Raw genomic sequence first — 18,950 nt, forward strand, 5'->3', positions numbered from 1 at the left:
GTTTTTGGTTTTCTCAGCTTTCCGTACAGCAGCCTTCTAGATGCCCTCTTAAGCAATTCCTTCAGGAGAGGAAGTCAGATGCGTTTCTCTGAGCAGCTGAGAGGATTCATTTTAGTCAGAAGCAGGGTGGTTTGTATGGTATTAACAAAGGACCTGATTTTGTGCCACAGAAGCCAACAGCAGCTGCATCCAGAGTGTCTTCAGCATGCCTTGCCTGCCTGAGGCAGCGGCAAAAGGGCCGAGTCAGGAGGCCCAGGCTTCTGGAAGATACAGACAAATTTAACTTGTTTGTAAGCTTCCCCCATTCAGTAATGCTGGATAATGGAGGCTTTTAATGGTGCTGCTGCTTTTAACTACCTGCTATTGCAGGTTAGCCCAGTTGACCTGTCTCTGTGTATCAAGAGCACAGTGTGTAGCAGGAGCGTTTGCAAATAGGTTCGAGTAAATGGCTTCTCCCTACCTCTGGGTGCGCGATATAAGCATTTGCCTGCTTTTCTTATCTGCCACGTGGGTGAGTTTACTCACCTTACTGACAGCAGTATAAACGGGTATGCAGAGGTGCGCAGAGAAAATTCCTGCTGCTCCCTTGAACGTGTTTGGGGAGCTCCCGGGCAGCCTCACTGCTCGGCTGAAGGGCTGGTGGATGAAGCCTGAGACCACTGGAGCCGCCTGTGCCTGTTCTCCTGTAGCTCTGCACAGTTCCCTTATGGGTGCAAGACGTTTGTCTACCCAAAAGCACAGTCATTGAAGGGTAGAGCTCATTTGCGCAGTCCATACGCATCCCCTAAGGGAGTTGTTGCCCCATCACTGAGACGTGAAGCATGGGTTGTCCATGTTGAGTGTCAGGACGCAGACATCTTTACAAGGCTGTTTTTAATAGCAAGGTTTGAAAATCCCCCTTGCATATTATTTTGCGTGCTGCAAGATTACCTTGCAGTCACTGTTGGCAGCCTCGCATGGTTAGGAGAAGCTGTGTTCCTGGGCTGTCCCACGCAGGTTGGCCATTGGAAAACTCACCAGTGTATGTCAGTGCATTTCAGGGCCAGAAATGGAGTCGGGTTGTTTTGCAGTCCCATACTGGTGAGTTCCGTTGCAGAATTGCTTGCATTCTCCGTTTGGCTTTACCTGTAGTTGCCTCTTGAAGGGTCGTAGTTCAGATCTGCTTGCCGCACGCCCGGGATATTGCCCTAGTTGGGTTTTTTGTGCAGTTTGCTACCTGCGCGCTAGGACCTAGTTGCAGTACGCAGGGAATTTCAGTTGGAGCAGCTAGCCCAGACGGTGGTACTGAGTGGGTCTCCTCTGTTGAGGGTCCCTCATTAGGAAGGAAGCACACTTGCATGTCAGGGAAGGGAAATTTCATCCTCACCTTCATCAGGGAATAGGAAAGTTTGAATTTGCCCAATGTCTTTAGTAGCACAGTTCATACCTCTGACAAAACTTGAGAGGAAAAATGAAGAGAGTTGTAGGCGTTAGGGAGCACCCGGTCCCAGCCAGCCGCAGAGGGTTAGTCATCGTTTGTGTGTTTGCTGCGATGCCAAGCACACTCTGTGGACTAAGTGGTGTCCTGGGAAGGAATGGCTGGATAGAAGATGAGGAACAGTGTTACGACAACCCTGAGCAAGAGGCCTGTGGACTGGAGCTTTGTGGCCAAGCCGTATTTGAACCCTTACAATTTTTGTCTAGCTCTCTAACTGTAAGCTCATCAAAGGCCATATGGTAATGAAGGCATCCCTTGATGTACTTTCTCTGCCTCCTTTTCATATTAATGAAATTCTTTTTTTCAAGCCCCAGTCACATACCTTTATTTGGCAAACAAATTACTGGCAGAGTAGTTCACAGTCAGTTTCCCAGCGAACATGTGAGCATGCCAATGCTGCTTGCTAATACACAGCGGAGATGCCAGAATGCCGAGGTCTCCTAACGCCCCACAAAACTGCCTGATGTACCTTATGAGTAATTAAACATCACACGGCTTTAGCAGTCAGTGTTCGGTAACGGAGTTCATCCAATTAAAATATCTTTCTATAAGCAGAACAGAACCAGTAGCATATGACAGGAGGGTGACTGAGTTGCTCGCAGTTTAATGCACCTGTAACTACGCACTAAGGGTGCCTGGTTTCTATGTAAATTGGTGTACAGTATAGAGTTGTGGGGTTTAATATTAGTGAGCAGTTTCAGTGTCTTCAAGCCCTGTTTATGCACTCCAAGGCACAATGACTAAAGGGATCCCCTAGACTATTAACAGGAATCATGCGTATTTGATATTTAAGAGAGAACACTAAACGCCCCATCTGGGCATGGAAACTTTGAAGAGCCTCATGGGATCAAAACTTCTCCTGTCCTCCAGCTGGTCCAAGAAAGTGAGGTAAGATGATGTTTCCTGAGCTAACTCAGAACTTCAGAGGGATGGAAGTCCAAGCATCTCTCTTGGACACCTCTGAATCCAACTAATCAAATTTCTTGCCTTAGACAGTCTTCCAGTTATTTTTCTTGGGCTGGACATCAAGATGGTCTTTGAGAACTCTGGTGTTGTCATCAGCTGAGGTGGCACACATCACATGAGCTCCCACATGAGGAGCTCTTGCTCTTGTGCTAGACCTGAACCCAGGGATGTGGGAGTGCCTTTCACTGTGCCGCTCTCAGTATTTATATCTCGATGGAAAGGTCTGGAAAAAGGGGAGAAAGTTTACTTGCACTTGGCATCCCTAAATGCTGCTGTTAAGATCCAATGAGTAACTTACAACATTCGCTGGAGCCAAAAAATAGGCAAGAGACTTGTTCTTTTAAGTCGGTCAGTTGGGTGTTTTTATTAATTTAAAATTTGGATATTGCCTTTGATCTGTTATCAATCACATATCAGGGTACACTCTTGGCTTCTTGTCTTTTTTCTCTGAGTACTTGTGGTACACGTGTGTTATTGCGCTCATTTGGGAATAAAATAATGTAAAAACATATTTTAAATTGGCAGGGGTTCCTTCTTTTTTGGCAGAACCACTGTGGAGCAGCTGTGTGACAACCTGAGATGCAGGATCTGAGGAAAATATGTTTTAGGAGTGGACTGTGCAGCTTTTCCCATGGGATTGTCCGTGAGGCTTTCCGTTGTACTTCCTCTGTGGATGGACAATGTGCCATAAGGGGGAAGACTGACCAGGAACCGTTTGAGTGCCGCAGCAAGAGGAGGGACCAAGGGCAACTCTCCCTTCTTCCATGTCAGACTGCTGCGTGGGCCAAGAGCACCTTAGAGGTACAGCCAAGAAACACAGCTGTGGGTCCCCCTGTTCATTCCACTAGCTTGCAGGACCTGAGGGTTGTAGCCACAGTCAGTGGTTTTTTCCCAGGGGTACAAGAAGGTATGATCACGCCTGAGGACACCAGTCACAACCCTTGCTAGGGACCGGACCCCGGTGCGGAGGTGGTGGATCTAAGCATCCTTGAGATTTTAGTCATAGGGATTTTTGCGAGACTGTCCCACAGCTGCATCTCAGCATCTGTGGTGTCTGTGCAGAAAGAGGTAGCGCAGGAGTGGGACAGCAACCTCTCCCCCTCCTCTGCACCCACTCCTCTTGCTTTGATGCCACCTGCCCCAGCTCTGGCCTTCTGTGACCGCTTTCTTGTTTGCTGGCTCTGTTGTATACGTAGGTCTGAAAAGTACTTTTCACAAAGCAGCCGCACTAAGAGCAGGCCAGTTGTGCAACCTGAGAAGCAAACTGCGTGCGTTTGTGTCAGGGGGTTGGCAGAGCATTTCTGAAGGAAAGGATGTGTTTTGCTATTCATGTCACACTGCTGAGTCTTCAGAAAGCACTCCCCTCACCTGCTTACAGCGCGCAGGGCTCACCTCTCATGGCTTAAATCAGGACTTGCGAGATGGGGCTGCGGCTGGGTAGGTTTGGGGCTCTTTCTGCGGGTGCCATTCTGGGGAGTCGGGACCTGCAGCGACATTGAGCCCCGTGGGCTCCAGCTCTCCCAGCAGACACTGGCATGGTGTCAGCCCTCACCAGCCAGCTCTGCTCCAAACAGCTCCTGGTATGGCTGGCAGTCAGCTCGCCCTGGGGTCACCTGTCCACAGATGACAGAGTGCACATCAACACCCTGTTGGGGAGAAGGGGATTTAATAGTATGGGTGCATGGATAGAGATTTGATAGTATGGATACAGTATTACGTGGTATCCAACCTCAGGGCCAGAGGACAGTCCCAGGAGTGTTTAATGGACTGATAAAGCGGTGGCCTCTGTGGAGTTCATGGAGACTTAATTTCAGTTAAGTTGCTATTATTACAAACTGAGCCGTTTTGAAAGAATAATCTTTCTTAAACCAAGTGGAATATTACGTGACTATGCCACCAGACCTGAGAGGTTTTACATTGTCTATGGAAGCTTAACATTACCAGCTTCCTTGCAGAGGAGAAAGATGGGCACTCGCTAAGATACACATCCAGTCATTTTGTTGTTTCAAAGCCAGTTTTCTTTAACAGGCTTTTTTTGTTGTTTGCAGTAAGAACCCGCAGGTACTGAAACGGAGTGTACGCATGCCGCAGTAATCCTGATTCATACAGAGGGGAATTCTGTCTTGGACCATCCTGACAGGAGGAAAAAATCTGGTGAGTCCATTTCTTCAAGTTTTTGACCTAAAGGGGGGGCAGGGGCAAAAAGCAAGGGAAGAGGTGACATGGTCCCCCCTTTCTGCTTGGGCACCAGTGGTATCAGAACAATGATGGTGCCTCCCTGAAATGCCAAGTGGCAATTCCAAACTTTAGGCCTGGTGTTGCATGCAAATGCAGTAAAGTCATTCTCTGAGTACACACCATACGTTGTCTTTCCAGGTGTTTGCCAAACTCAAAATGAATATCAAAAGGATTCTGGATGAGTCTTAAATGAGAACAGGGTCTGTTGAAATGCACGACGAGGAAAAACCTGGGAGAAGAGTGTGAAAGAGAACTATTCCTGGCCTGAACAGAAGGTAAAAAGTCATAAAGTAGAAGGTTAACAAAAATTACCGGAAAAATGCTCAGAGGAAGGCAGGGTTTGGCTGTATCACAGAGAGAGGAGTCTCCTTATTCTGTGTGCTAGATAAATGCTTGGCTTCCTTGCTCAAACGTGTAATACTGGCCTCAGCCTATTGGGCACAATACACATGTGTGAGCACACACATGCACACAGTGTGTACAGTTGTCCATAATGTTTGCTGGTACATAGAGTACAGAGATGCTGTAGAGATGGCCCTTTTGCTCCAGGGATGTGGTGTCTGTGATACCTGTAGGAGTGGTTTGATGGCAATGAAGCCTTCTTCCTGGATCCTGGGGAGTCCTTTAATAGCTGGATTACAGGAGAACAGTAAAGTGGCAAAAATCTGCCCATGTACTGCAGAATGAGGGTAAATATTACTAAGAGTAAAGAAAGAGTTGGTTGATTCTTAACAGCTTTTGGGAAGCAATCTGAGGAAAAACAATGATGGAGTCCCTGATCTATATAGCAGGGAATTATTTCTCTCTTTGTTCAGAAAATTCAGGTCCACTTTCATAGAATCACAGAATGGTCTGTGTTGGAGGGGACCTTAAAGATCACCTAGTTCCAACCCCCCTGCCATGGGCAGGGACACCTCCCACTAGACCAGGTTGCTCAAAGCCCCATCCAGCCTGGCCTCGAACACCTCCAGGGATGGGGCACCCACAGCTTCTCTGGGAGACCTGTTCCAGTGTCTCACCACCCTCACAGTAAAGAATTCCTTCCTAATGTCTAATCTAAATCTACCCTCTTTCAGTTTAAAACCATTACCCCTTGTCCTATTGCTACACTCCCTGGTAGAGTCCCCATCTTTCCTGTAGGACCCTTTTAGGTCCTGGGAGGCTGCTATAAGGTCTCCCCAAAGCCTTCTCTTCTCCAGGCTGAACAACCCCAACTCTTCCCATGAGAGATGCTCCAGCCCTCTGATCATCTTCATGGCCCTCCTCTGGACTTGCTGCAACAGGTCCATGTCCTCCTTATGTTGGGGGCCCAGAGCTGGATGCAGTACTCCAGGTGGGGTCTCACGAAAGCAGACTAGAGGGGCAGAATCACCTCACCTGCTGGCCACACTTCTTTTGATGCAGCCCAGGATGCAGTTGGCTTTCTGGGCTGCAAGTGCACATTGCCGGGTCACACGCAAGTCCTTCTCCTCAGGGCTGCTGCTCTCAGTCCATTCTCCACCCAGCCTGTATTTGTGCTTGGGATTGCCCTGACCCACGGGCAGGACCCTGCACTTGGCCTTGTTGAACTTCATGAGGTTCGCATGGGCCCACCTCTCAAGCCTGTCCAGGTCCCTCTGGATGGTATCCCTTCCCTCCAGCATGTTAACCGTGCCACACAGCGTGGTGTCGTCAGCAAACTTGCTGAGGGTGCACTCAATCCCACTGTCCGTGTCGCCAACAAAGATAAACAGCGCCAGTCCCAGTACCACTCCCTGAGGAACACCACTCGTCACTGGTCTCCGCTTGGATGTGGAGCTGTTGAGTGCAACTCTTTGAGTGTGACCATCCAGCCCATTCTTTATCCACTGAGTGGCCTATCTGTCAAATCCATGTCTCTCCAATCTGGAGACAAGGATGTCGTGTGGAACAGTGTCAAATGCTTTGCAGAAGTCCAGGTAGACCATGTCAGTTGCTCTTCCCTTTTCCACCGACACTGTAATGTTATCAATGAAGGCCACCAAATTTGTCAGGCATGATTTGCCCTTCACGAAGCCATGTTGGCTGTCACCGATCACCTCCTTATTTTCCATGTGCCTTAGCAGATTTTCTAGGAGGATCTGCTCCATGATCTTGCCAGACACAGAGGTGAGACTGACCAGCCTGTGGTTCCCCAGGTCTTCCTTTTTTCCCCTTTTTAAAAGTAGGGGCTATGCTTCCCTTTTTCCAGTCAGTGGGAACTTCACCAGACTACCACTACTTCCCAAATATGATGGAGAGTGGCTTAGAAACTTCATCCGCCATTTCCCTCAGGACCCACGGATGTATTTTATCAGGTCCCATGGACTTGTGCACCTTTATGTTCCTTAGGTGGTCTCGAACTTGATCTTCTCCTGCAGTGGATGGTTCTTTGCCTTCTGCAGCTTGGGCGGTGCGGCTGGAGCGCTTCCTGGTGAAGACTGAGGTCCTTTGCTTTGTTGTTTGATGTGTTTGTTATTAAGAAAATGAGGGACAGAGCTATACTTTTGACATGTGTCAAGCATGTGTAAGCACGATATCCCATCTGGCTCTCTGGAGTTAGAGACTTCTTAGGAGAAAAAAGGCCACCACTGAACAGGCCAGTGAGCACTCCCGTCAGTAATAGGATCAACTATCCTGATCTAATAATTTTTACCCAGGCTGGTTACCAAGATTAAGAAGAGAGATAGATAAATAAAAATTAAACCATCTGTTTTTCAACAAATAGGCTATCTCAGCCCAAGGCAAGCAGCAATAGCACTGTCTAGAGGAAGATTTGTTTCAAAGCAAAGGAACAGGGTTTGGGCTTGGAAGAGGTCATAAAAGTGCGCAAGGAGACTTGGTAAGTGTAGAGCAGTTAGAAAGTGATTTGATTCATTTTGGATTTACAATCCTGAAAACCTTCACTGAGTTGGTGTCCGAACTGTATCGGTGCTTCAGTCTCTACTGCTAAAGTTGTCTTTTTGGTCCCTGAAGGTCTTTGGTTTGTTGGCATCTTCCTCTTAACCAAATAAAGTATTACAGATGTTCAAAATGCATTTCCTCCCTTATCGCCAGGACAGTTTGATGCAGCAGGTATGCTCTCAGAACGTATTAAATTTCAAAGCTTCAGGAGGTTTCTGTGGTCTTTGAAACTTCTACAGAACTTACCACTAAAGTGTCTCTTACGTCTTTCTAAAGTTGCAGGTTTATACCAATGTGTCGCTCATCTCGAAATTTTTTTTATTGGTGTGGAAAATCTGAAGTCATAAAGCCTTTTGTGACTCCAGGACATCAGGATAAAACAGCAGGTAAAGTGTTTTAACTATCAGGAAAACTTTGATAATGTGGTGTTTGTGATACAGACCTATATAAATAAAAATTGCAGAGTATTTTTAACTGGGCCTCAGTTGACCAATTAATGACTCTGTCTTTCTAACATTCACAATTAAAATTTTACAGGCAAACAGCTGTAGTTTATCTTGTTGCATATCTTTAAATGCAGCGTGAACAGGCTTCAAGGTTACTGAGAATGCATAGCTTGATCCCCGGTCTCTGATTTAGCAGTTTTTGAGCCAATTACCGTGCCTCATTTGTAGGGAGGAGCAACCTGTAATGGGGCGTATGTAGAGAGATCTGTGGCCTGGGTTGGAGGCAGGTGCTGCATCTTTTCTCCGGGAGGACAGAGTAGCATGATGGCAGCTGCTGTCATGAGCATTATTCTGCTGAAGGTTGTCTTCTCATGGCTAATCTGACTCTTGTTAGATTAAAACCGTATATTAAAACCAATGTTTTGACACCAAGCCTACGGTACTTGATTGAAGGAAACCTAGGGAAGCTTTTCTCCAGAACGACTCGGGGTTTAATGAAGGCACTCACTCACTCGCGACTCAATGACATGGCTGTGATAAGAGGTGAGGTGACTCTATAGAGTGGAACCTGGAAACAACATCTTGTATCGGTCCCTTCCGTTGTACTCACTTTGATGTCAGCAAATGCAGAAAATGCACACAGCCACTGGTCACTGTACCTGTAATTTATGAAAAAACTTTATTTTCAGTCTTTTTTGGGGAAAAAAAAAGTTTTAACAACATCTTTTAAAATTAAATTATATTCTGGCAAGAGGTTATACAGGACATTTGATAAATGTTTTCATGTTAATTTAGTGCAATTTCTTCTGCTTGCCTAAGTATTTAAGTAGCAATTTCTTTTGGCACGGTAATCTCTTTACTAAACCCTGAGCAGGAAGGGCACTTAGAACCTACTTCCTAGGAAGACCTCAGGCCCCATTCCCCTCTCTTTCTCACAGCTCGTATGACAATGGCAGTATCTGCTCCCTCCCGTGTGGCTGTATGGAGCTGCCTGAAAGGGTGGGCGCAGCAAGAGCTGGAGAAGGATTGTGACAACGGAACCAATGACGGACCTCACCTTCTCTCTTCAGAAACACGAGGAGAAGGTGACGCACAGTGTCATGGCACAACCCAGCTGCAGAGGTGAGTGACTGACAGCTCCTTCAGAGCTAGACCCTCAAAGACTACCTCAGTGTCCGCTGGCAGCTGAGACTTCACTGGTTACTTGTTTGATTGTAGTGATGAAATTCATAAAACACAGAGACCGCAAATCCTTCATGTCACTTGAGCACTTATTTCTCTTTGCCTTCTGAATTCATTCAAATTCTGGGTTCTAGGAGCCATTTGTAAAGGGGCAAAAAAACCTCTTTCCGTCTTGCATAGACAGGAGATGGATTTCTGTTTTAACCAGGGACTCTCAATCTCAGAAATCTGTAGTAATATGTGGTGAAAGACATCTTCAGCCACTGTAGAGGGTGTAGGTGTGGAACTATGGTAGCTGCTTTTTCTTGTAAAAATGGACATATTATATTGCAGAAGAAACTATTCTTAAAAAAAAAAACAACCTAGGTTGAAAATCATCATTCTTCCTTTTGAATAATACATATAATGCTCTTCTCTTATAGTGAAATGTACTTTTATTTTTAAATCTGGTAACAAGAGCTACTTCACTTTGGTTGAATTGTCATCTTTTGGTTCATTTCACTGCAAGAAAACCAAGACTTTTGATCCAGAAATGAAAACAAGATTTCCAATTAGTAGCAAGTAACAGCCTCCTTTACTGATTACTTTAAAATAACAACAAGGTATTTCAACTATTCACAAATATTTCTGGCATATTACAAAGTAACATTAGAGAAAAAAAACCCAAGATCATATTTGAAGCAAAATAGTTTAAAAATGTTTACAAATGCATTGTTTTGTCAATTTCAAAATGTTTGTTGATACAGTTTTGCAGGAGACTATCTGTTTGGTCAAAAAAACTTCTGCTATATGTACTGTGCTTTGTCCTAGGGGACAAAATTGAAAAATATTTTCAAAACAGTAGTTTGTCAGAAACAGGGGTTTGGAATGTGGCCTCTAATGGTCTTGCAATTTTGCTCTGTGGATTTTGTGTAAGGCTTAATGTGAAAATTTTTTCAATTATGGTCTTATAATGTGATATGAAGCTGACATTTATTTTACATTGTATTTGTGTATTTAAAAAAGAATCCGAGACCTATTTCTTATATATATATATACACATTTTTGAAGCTTTAAGGCTGTGCCACTAACAACATTTTATCAATCTTCTGTCATTTTCTTAAATGCTACAAATACTTTGTGAAATCTAGAATTGTTAGCAGCAATGATGATGTTCCTCATCTAAAAAATCCCTAACCAAACAGAAGAATTCCCTGGGAAACTGCACGCCACATGCATGATACATAACTAAAAAACGAGTCCAAAGTTCTGTTAAATATTTAGTTCCAGCTAGAGCTAATAGTTGTTCTAGTTCTAAAGAATAAAAGGTTTATTATATACAGAAGAGTCGGATGGAACGTGGACATTTGACAAAGGTCACTCAAGGCATGTCACGGTCTGAGTTGTTCACACAGCATTAACGCAGCTGCCCTTTTTGCTTATGCGTCGGCTTGTACCACCTGTGGGAGGGGAACACTCCTGGTAGCGTCAACGGGCTCAGTCATACAAGATGCAAGTTATCTTCTCCGGGCTGCTCAGTCTTCAATGGAACCAGGAGTTTCTTGCAGGATTGAGAGCCCTTTAGGGCTTGCACCTGAGCTGAATGCAAACTCGTACAGCGTTATCAGATGCCAGTTTACATCAGGTAAGGGTTTGGTCTTTTGCCTTCAGCGTATTACAACACGAAAAACTGCACCAGCGTTTTTCAATGAGCACCATTAACTGACTTTGGTAACGTATCCATTGGCACGACCAGCGGGATCAAAGAATATGCTGCCTTGTACAATAAGCAAGCACGGCTGCCAATTACCTTGCAACTACAGGCTGTAAATATTAGAAACATAAATATGTTAATAACCATACACATATACACAAAACACTGCAGCAGCACTATTACAGGATGTAGCGCCTACTCTATATAACGGCTTTTTGTTAATACAGATGCAACACCAAAATAAATGCGATTTAATATGAAGCAATCCCTTCTTCAAAGGTCAGTGGCAGTAAGCCATTGTTCAGGTCCAGGCTTCTGCTAATCGGACGTGACTCTGAAGCTAGATCAATCCCACTGTCTCTCAAATCTAATCAATGGAAGATTAGCACTATGGGAAGATAATGACTACCATTTAATGCAACACCTTTTTAAGCTGGAGCTTTCTTTTGCCACCATTTGTAATTAATTCTCCCTTTTTCACAAGCGCTCTTTGTGTGAGCGCTCACCAGGCTTGACAGGGGCTAAAGTTATTACATATAAAATATGTTTCAGGGGTAAGGATTGATAGGAACAACCAGCATGAGATTGGATTTCCTGAATCCTGGGAGGTGCTCTCCCATGTTTTTAAGTGAAGTTTCAGTGAGATTGCACTTAGCAGACCACTAAGAAGTTGCCACTCTCAACAACAACTTCTTTTTCGTTCAGTTCTGTTTCAAAGCTTGGTAGGAACAGCATGAGAAGGGCGAGAGGAGATGATTATGCTGGTCCATCGTCTTTGCTAATGGTCTTCAGAGCAGCGTCCTCTCCTCAAGATCACGTCATCTAGTCCAATATCCCCAGTTCTTGCTTTCCCTTTCTCCCCTTTGAAAATAACCTGGGAAGAGAAATAGAATGATTTGAGTGCAAAAATAAAGCAAAATGAAAGAAGCTTTGGTTGAGAGAGGTCTTGCCAGTAAGAAAGCAGAAGCATAAGAAAGCTCATTCAATCGTAACTGACTCACAAAAGCCTATTTATTCTGCTCAGAATTATGGCTGGTTTTTCTTTCTCTGATCCTCTCCCTTCTTCACTTTGGCAGGATTTTTGTGAAGAACCAGCATTTCAGGACAGAGTTGCTCCAGTCGCACCATCTGCTGAGGTGAGATGACCTTCCGCATAAGAGAATCTCAGGCACTTTCTGCATACCATCTCTGCACTGTTTTCATCGTCCCTCGTGGCAAACCATTCCCTCTGCATCGTGAAAAATGTTGTCTAATAGAGGAGCTTTCCATGCTAAAGCACCTTGCAGCTGCCTTAGTTGTGGGAACTAGATACACCCGTCTTTTATTTAACAAATTCTGGCTCCTGCAAACTCATGGTAACCTGGCTCCTCACAAAATGGTGGCAGAAGTTTGGGCATGGATTTACAGAGATCATTAGCAGTCTGGATTTAGCCTGAGTAGGAGTTAATTCAACAAATATAAAGCTTGACTACGAGGGCTGGGGCATAAATCAGAGACGATATACAGAATGGCCAGCTGACTTTAAGAAACATTTCCCATAAATCAGTATTGTTCACCTGTGCTACTGCTGTAGATTCAGAATTCTGAACCGTTTAATACGGTCAGTGGTATTGACCATGGCTTAAAAATTATTCAAAGCCTACAGCGAAATTTTGTAAGAATCTGCTGTTATCACTGAGCTGGAAAGAATTAGAACAGATTCAGAGATCAGAAATTCAGCTGTGTAGGTAAAAATAATATGGATTTTTGCTGAAAGCACACTTTTAAATAAGGAGTAGGAATGGAGGATGTCAGAGAAAGTCTATGGAATATACTGAAATTTTTTGGAAATTAGTCATTTTGGGTGTATTTTTAAAATAATTTACACAGAGCTAATTTGTTAGAAGGTGTGATGAAGGATTCTGGTCTCCATTCATATTGTTCTCAAGGTTTCCAGTAGGCACCCCTAAAACCACTAGTACTTCGTTGGTTTTGGCTTTTAATTCACTAGAAAATAAAGCTTCCATATTTCCTCCTGATCTCTCTGTGGCAGAGGCCTTCCCTGCTTACCTACAGTAAGGAGTCCCTGATCCTTGGAATAAATGGTTTGGGTCAGCAGCCCAAGCTGCCCATGCTGGCTGGGAAAGATCCCAAACTCGACTGTTCCGTCAGATGCCACGAGGCAGCTCTGGTCTGTGGACCAGTAACCAGTTATGGCGCAAACTGTGCTGACCGCTACTGCTGAGGTCGTCAAGAGAGGCAGAGGACACTGCAAAGGAGAACTGCAGGTCTTGTTTGGGGTCTCTAAAACTCATTTGCTTTTCTGCCAGCCAACATATTAGTGATACGCACTTATTTAATGAACTGCTCTGTCAGGTGAGACAGAGCTGAGAATTGCCAGAAGTGTTAAACTTTGCAAAAAGGGGTAAGAATGTGGCAAATATATTGTTCACCTGTTATGAATTTCCACATTCTCAGTCTGACATTCACTTACAGCTAACAGGTCAGGCATCTTTGTTACTGTTGCCGAGGTAAAGTTTTGAGACCATTATCTGTGGTAATTACAGCCTTAATATTAATTTTAGAACTATATCCTGTGTGTGTGTTGTAGCCTGCTCCCACCGTGAACGCTATGATGTGTGAGCTTTTTAGACCACCTGATACATAAGTCAGAGCAGAACAGGCCCTGAAGCACCCAAGCCTCTTCTTCAGATCTGAAACAGAAACTACCTTCAAAGCCAAGCAGAGGTTGAAGAAAAATGCTGAGCTTTTGATATCGGTTTATCACCCAATGTTTCTAAGATTTCCAGGTATTAAAAGATTCTCCATGGCACTTCACACAGCTTCTTTTGATTGCTCTAATCCATTTTGTGTTACTGGCATAGTTAGGTCAACATTTACCTCCTTGGCCAGATCAGCTGCAGGTATGCTGAAGAGCATAAAACCATGTGAGATTGCAGATGTCAAGTTGCTGCATTATCAAAAATGACTCATTTTCAATATCTTTGCCCTGGTTTGGCCAGTTATTAATCCACAGGAGACGATTCTTCCTATTCTGTGGCACTGTATTATTTAAAGCATTGTTCAGGAGGAATCTCGATACAGGCTTTTTGGAAATCCATGCACAGTGGGCCACTGTCCATTAGACTGCTCTTTTCTGCATGGTGATTCCCTTAACACGTGCCGTATGAGGCAGCTCAATACAGGCTGTTTTGTCATTTCCTGTATGTCTATTGCTGTAGGTGGGATTATTTTTTTTTTTTTTTATATATAAAACTAATCTGAAAAAATGCACAATGGCTGTCTTATCCTTAATGTGATTCCATTCACAGGGATCAAAGTAGTAAAACACAGGCTGAAATTGGACCCAGAAGACAAACAGTCCAGTGCAACACCATCTAAATGTCTTCAGCGTCTCATGCAAAAAATCCCAAAAGGCAGCGCATGCACGTGTACTTACACTCTTGATGCCTCGTCCTCGTAAAGTTATGTGTGTCTGTCTCCAGCCGTGGCCACCGTTTCTTCCCCAGACAGCTGGTCCGTGAACACCGTTTTTCCTTACGAAGACTTGGAGGGCACCAGAATGCAGTCCGGACACCTTATGCCTAAACGACAGGCACAAGTCCCCGGCCTGAGCCATGTGACCCAACGGCAGGATAAGATGCGCTACTCTTCCTTCTTTGCCTTTGGGGTCAGGGACGGTAAGATACTGTCCCCCTGCAAAAAGAAAAAACAGTTAGGTTTTGGGCTTTATTTAAATTCTACTATGTTGCAGGACCAAATGCACGGGAGTCATTACAAAATCAAAAAATAAAAAAGTGCTCCACAAGGTTGAGTCTTAAACAAGGCATAAAGTTGCTGGAACATGAACCAGAACTGATGCATCTGCCTCCTGCAGGGTAAGATTGATGCTGCTGGTCTTCTGTTTACATTAGTACCAGGTTAGGTCTTGCCCATCTAATTTCTTTTCTACAAAGCAAATAATACCTCTTTTGAAAATTAAAATTTCACGTATTCCTTCATTTCTGCCAAACAGTGGCTGCATGATTTTAAACTCACAATGATATTAAAGCTACTGTGTACATTTCTGCACCTCGTAAGCTGCATTTTTTTGCTATTGGACAGATGAATGAGAAGGCGAGCGTAAAAGTTATCATGTAATTGAGCTACACGTCTGTCCCTTTTGTTTGGGAACTGTGTTAACAGGTTAAGTCTCAAAGCATATCCACTTGCAAACACAGATAGCCTTTTTATTTAACCACAGTTTAAACTCTTAATATGGATTAGATACAGAAAGCTAGAAACAGTAATAATTTCCAAATGGCTGTTAACTTCATACACTCCCTGAAGTCTTCTCTAACAGTAGTAAGTTGTCAGTGAACATACATACTTAATTCAAAACCCTATTATTATCTCTGATCATGTATGAAGTAAAGATGCCTTCATAAAAACACCTAGAACATGAAAAGTAGAGGATCTCAGGTACAGCAACGTGCATTAAATAAAAAAAAAAAAAAAAAAAGGCAGCACATACTTCCATAAATCCACACAGGCACTCAAAACTGCAGTAAATGAGACTTCACATCTTGGAGAAAACCCACATCTGTATTTTTGCTTTGTACTTTTAATGAAAACTTTTGCAAGGTGGATGATAACTTTAAAAATGGAAATTACCAAAAGGAGGAGGGTTCACTTTTAAAAAATAAAAATTAAAAAAAAAAAAAATTCTTATCTCACACTGACACATCTTTTTTTTAAATTAGATTTTTAATTTTTTTTCTTAAAAAAAAAAAATAATCCAGGATTAATGAACTGAAGGTATAGGTGGCATTTAGTCTACTTAGTTGAAACTCACGTAGTAGAAATATTGGGGGGGTTGTAATAGTGTTGACAAAAACAGTCTTTACTTAATTATAGAATAGAAAAATATTTTTCATTTGAATTGTCGCCCTGCTACTACTCAACCAGAGCTTTATTTTTTGAAAGCTTATTTTTGAGAGCCACAATGATTTCCCTCAAAAGCTGTGAGATTTAATGCCAGTGTAGCAGGGCTTGTCACACGCTTAAAAGGAAAGCCAACCTTGTCTTCAATTCACTATTTCTATAGAGGTTTATAAATTCTTTGGTCTCCATGAGACTGAACAAAGCAAAGCATTATGCTGCCGTCTGGGGCCCCCGATCTGCATTTGGTCATGAAAAGTGGGATTCATTTGTCCAGGGACCTGCTAAAATGTTTTGGGGGTTTGGGTTTTTTTGGGTTGTTTTTTTTTTTTTTAATGCATTGTTTTTGCATCAAGATCACTCACTGCTAAAATAAGCATAATAGAGTTTAAATAACTGCACCTGTTTGTTGTAGATACAATTATATCACTATAAAAGTACTGACTTGACTCATTACCTGCATCTGTTTCAGATAGTTACAGTGACTGAATACAATCAATGGGAAACAGATTTAGGTAAGCACAAAGCCAACATATTTGTAGGCAAGCCCCTGCAGGAAAAGGTCCTCTCAAATCAGCATTCCCTGCGTGCAAGATAAGCTTATAAGGCTTCAGCATTGCACCTTTCAAAATGCAGATTCTGATAAACCAATAAATAGCAACCTTTGAAAGGTGAAAGCAAACACTCAGGAACAAGCTGTGAAAATAAATGCTTCCAACAAGGTATTCCAGACAGGAGGGAGTGGGTGGGTGACTTCAAGGGACTAGTTTTAACAGGTTCTGTCAACAGCAGCAGACCATATACAGGAAACAAAAAGCCGACATTGTCCCTGACTAGGAAGCAACACAGGAGAAAATAAAAAAAGTCTAAAAAAAAAAAAAAAGGCCAGTTAAAAAATCATCATTCTGGAACTTCACATGTATTAACAACAGTTTTTGAATACAGATAATAAATATGCTTTGAGTGACTTACTTTCTCAGAAACAAAGCGTTTTTAAATCCATTATTTCAAAAAGACATTTGAATTATGTGTGCTCCTTTTTTTTTAAATGCCAGTCTGCAAGCAGGAGCCAGCTACCTGTTTTCTCATCTGCCGGCGGAAGGAGCTCTGCTCTCCGAGACATTCATGAGACTTTCTAAGCGTGGTAAGGAACATACGAACTGCTGGAGCGTGCCTGTGGGTGGGGAGGGGGCCGGCAGCACCTCCGCTCAGCCAGCTGAACAGCCTGAAAAAGGTGCCAGGTCGCCTGCTGTGGTGGCAAATGACTGTCTCGTCAAGGGCAGGGTATAAGGACAGGCGTCTCGGATGAGGTGGTGCATAAAGAAAATGGCTCTCGGTGCCCTCGCCCTCCCTCAACTTAACCTGTAACATTTTACCTCCTGAGAGCGCGTTTCCTTCCGAAGTCTGCCATCCCCTCACATAATGTAAGCATTGTGCACTTCAAAGGCTGCTCTTCTGGGGATGAAGTAATCCCATCATTACGGGCAGCCAGAGATGTGTGTCTAATCCCCGGCACTGTGGGGCAAGCACTGCTGGGGGCAGGGTACGCAGGCAAGGCCAGCCCACCTCTCGGTGCTAGACAGTGAAATCAACAGGCGACAAAACAGGACTAACTTTCAGCACCGCAGAGGTGCGGCTTGCCAGAGCTCGCACACTTGCCAGAGGTGTGCGAGTGGAGGGGTCGCTGCTTTGGCTGACCACCAGTGCCATTGCCAGGCTCCTCCTATCCCGCAAGCGGCTAGCGAGCACTTCCCTGCAATAGTCATCGCAGGGTCACCTTTTACCATCCCAAACATACCCATTTTCAGAAGTCTCACCATCTAACTTGTCTTCCTTCCAGTTAACGTAACAGTTTTCCTATATACAGGTTGCTGTAACTTTGAGTAGAATTCAATAACATCAAACTGAGAGGGTAAACTAGAACATTATATTTGGCAGCAGAACAAAGACTATTTCCAGCACTTTCTATAATTTTGCTACTAATACAGAAATAATTATGTTTGCATGGTGGTTTGAAAAATGAGATTTGTTTTACCATAAATAAAAGTTGTTCTCTAGTCCACATTTTTGTTCTGATTCCTTTAAGACAGAAAATCCTTTACTGAATACATTTACTACTCCTTCAGAGACATCCCCATTGTAAAGATACCAGCTATGATAAAAGTGGAGATTCTCAATTGCCCTCTCATGTTGGCAATCCTCAGTTTTGATTTTTATACACAGAAGAGATGTGTGTGTGAAATACATCCCGGAACTAAAGGGAACAGAAGCTGTGTAAATTCATCATAATACGAGAACGGTCATCAACCTCGAGCCTGGGTGGTTCTTCAACTACAGGATGCCATCATACACGGGTATCTTACCTGATGCATCTCTCACTGGTTCCCAGTGCAAGTCATCATCTCTGTCCTTGATCCACCCGCACAGTCCACTATCAAAGTTACAGCTGTGTACCAGAACACCTAGGCAGAACAAAGCAGAAGGTCAAAAAAAAAACAAAAAAAAAAACCCAAAAAAAAGGAGTGAAAAAAAGAGTGAGAGATTTAGATTGTTTTGGTGTGGGAACTGCAGCTATTTCCCTTGTGGCTGACACTAGCAGGGAAATATGAAAATTAAATGCAGGAGCACTAGAAAAAAAATCTACAAAAAAACTAAAATAAAAGCAAGGATTGCTATTACTAACAATTCACACTATTTTTGTGCTAAAACTGTTAGGAAATAAAAGTATGAAGTTTCACTTAGGTGGTAGGGGTTTTTTTTCTTTTTACAAAGCATAGTTTAAGCAAGATGTAGTAGTCCTGTAAAAATGTATAAAACCCCCCAAAATCCTAAACCCCAGGCCCTGAACAGGAGACATGTTCTTTACCTGGGTCATCGTTGGCTTCAAATTCATCAGCAGTAATGCCTCTTTCAATTTCAAGTATTTCAAACAGATTATTGCTCACTCCAGGCTGGCGTGGAACTGTGAGAAAAATAGTTTATCAAAAATGAATGAGATAAAGGAAATTAGTGACCTACTTCCTTATCTTTAAGAAAAAAACAGCAGAGCTGCTCTGAGCACTGCGCTTTTTTTGGAGAAGTCAATATATTTAATTATATTTGACAGGAAGAGTCATAAACTTTATGC

At 43.3% G+C, this 18,950-nt stretch overlaps 1 protein-coding gene and 2 long non-coding RNA genes across 3 annotated transcripts in view; 2 read left to right on the forward strand and 1 right to left on the reverse strand.

Moving 5' to 3' along the window:
- Positions 1-3,176: 3,176 nt before the first annotated feature.
- Positions 3,177-4,904, forward strand: LOC309671665. Its single transcript, XR_014269173.1, has 3 exons — positions 3,177-3,244; positions 4,492-4,597; positions 4,820-4,904. It is a non-coding gene; the product is annotated as an uncharacterized lncRNA (long non-coding RNA).
- A 6,777-nt stretch (positions 4,905-11,681) lies between these two features.
- Positions 11,682-18,950, reverse strand: part of NPNT (nephronectin) — a gene marked incomplete at both ends in the record, with an annotated part of 53,201 nt that continues 45,932 nt past the window's right edge. Inside the window, 4 exons of the mRNA XM_082482761.1 lie at positions 11,682-11,777; positions 14,343-14,599; positions 18,187-18,285; positions 18,690-18,785. Coding sequence (XP_082338887.1) covers positions 11,682-11,777; positions 14,343-14,599; positions 18,187-18,285; positions 18,690-18,785 — 548 coding nt within the window. The remainder of the gene's footprint in view (positions 11,778-14,342; positions 14,600-18,186; positions 18,286-18,689; positions 18,786-18,950) is intronic.
- Positions 14,480-17,608, forward strand: LOC309671506. Its single transcript, XR_014269151.1, has 3 exons — positions 14,480-14,781; positions 16,296-16,338; positions 16,879-17,608. It is a non-coding gene; the product is annotated as an uncharacterized lncRNA (long non-coding RNA).

Source organism: Vanellus vanellus, assembly GCF_965231255.1.
Source record: "Vanellus vanellus genome assembly, chromosome: 4".
Taxonomy (NCBI): Eukaryota; Metazoa; Chordata; class Aves; order Charadriiformes; family Charadriidae; genus Vanellus; species Vanellus vanellus.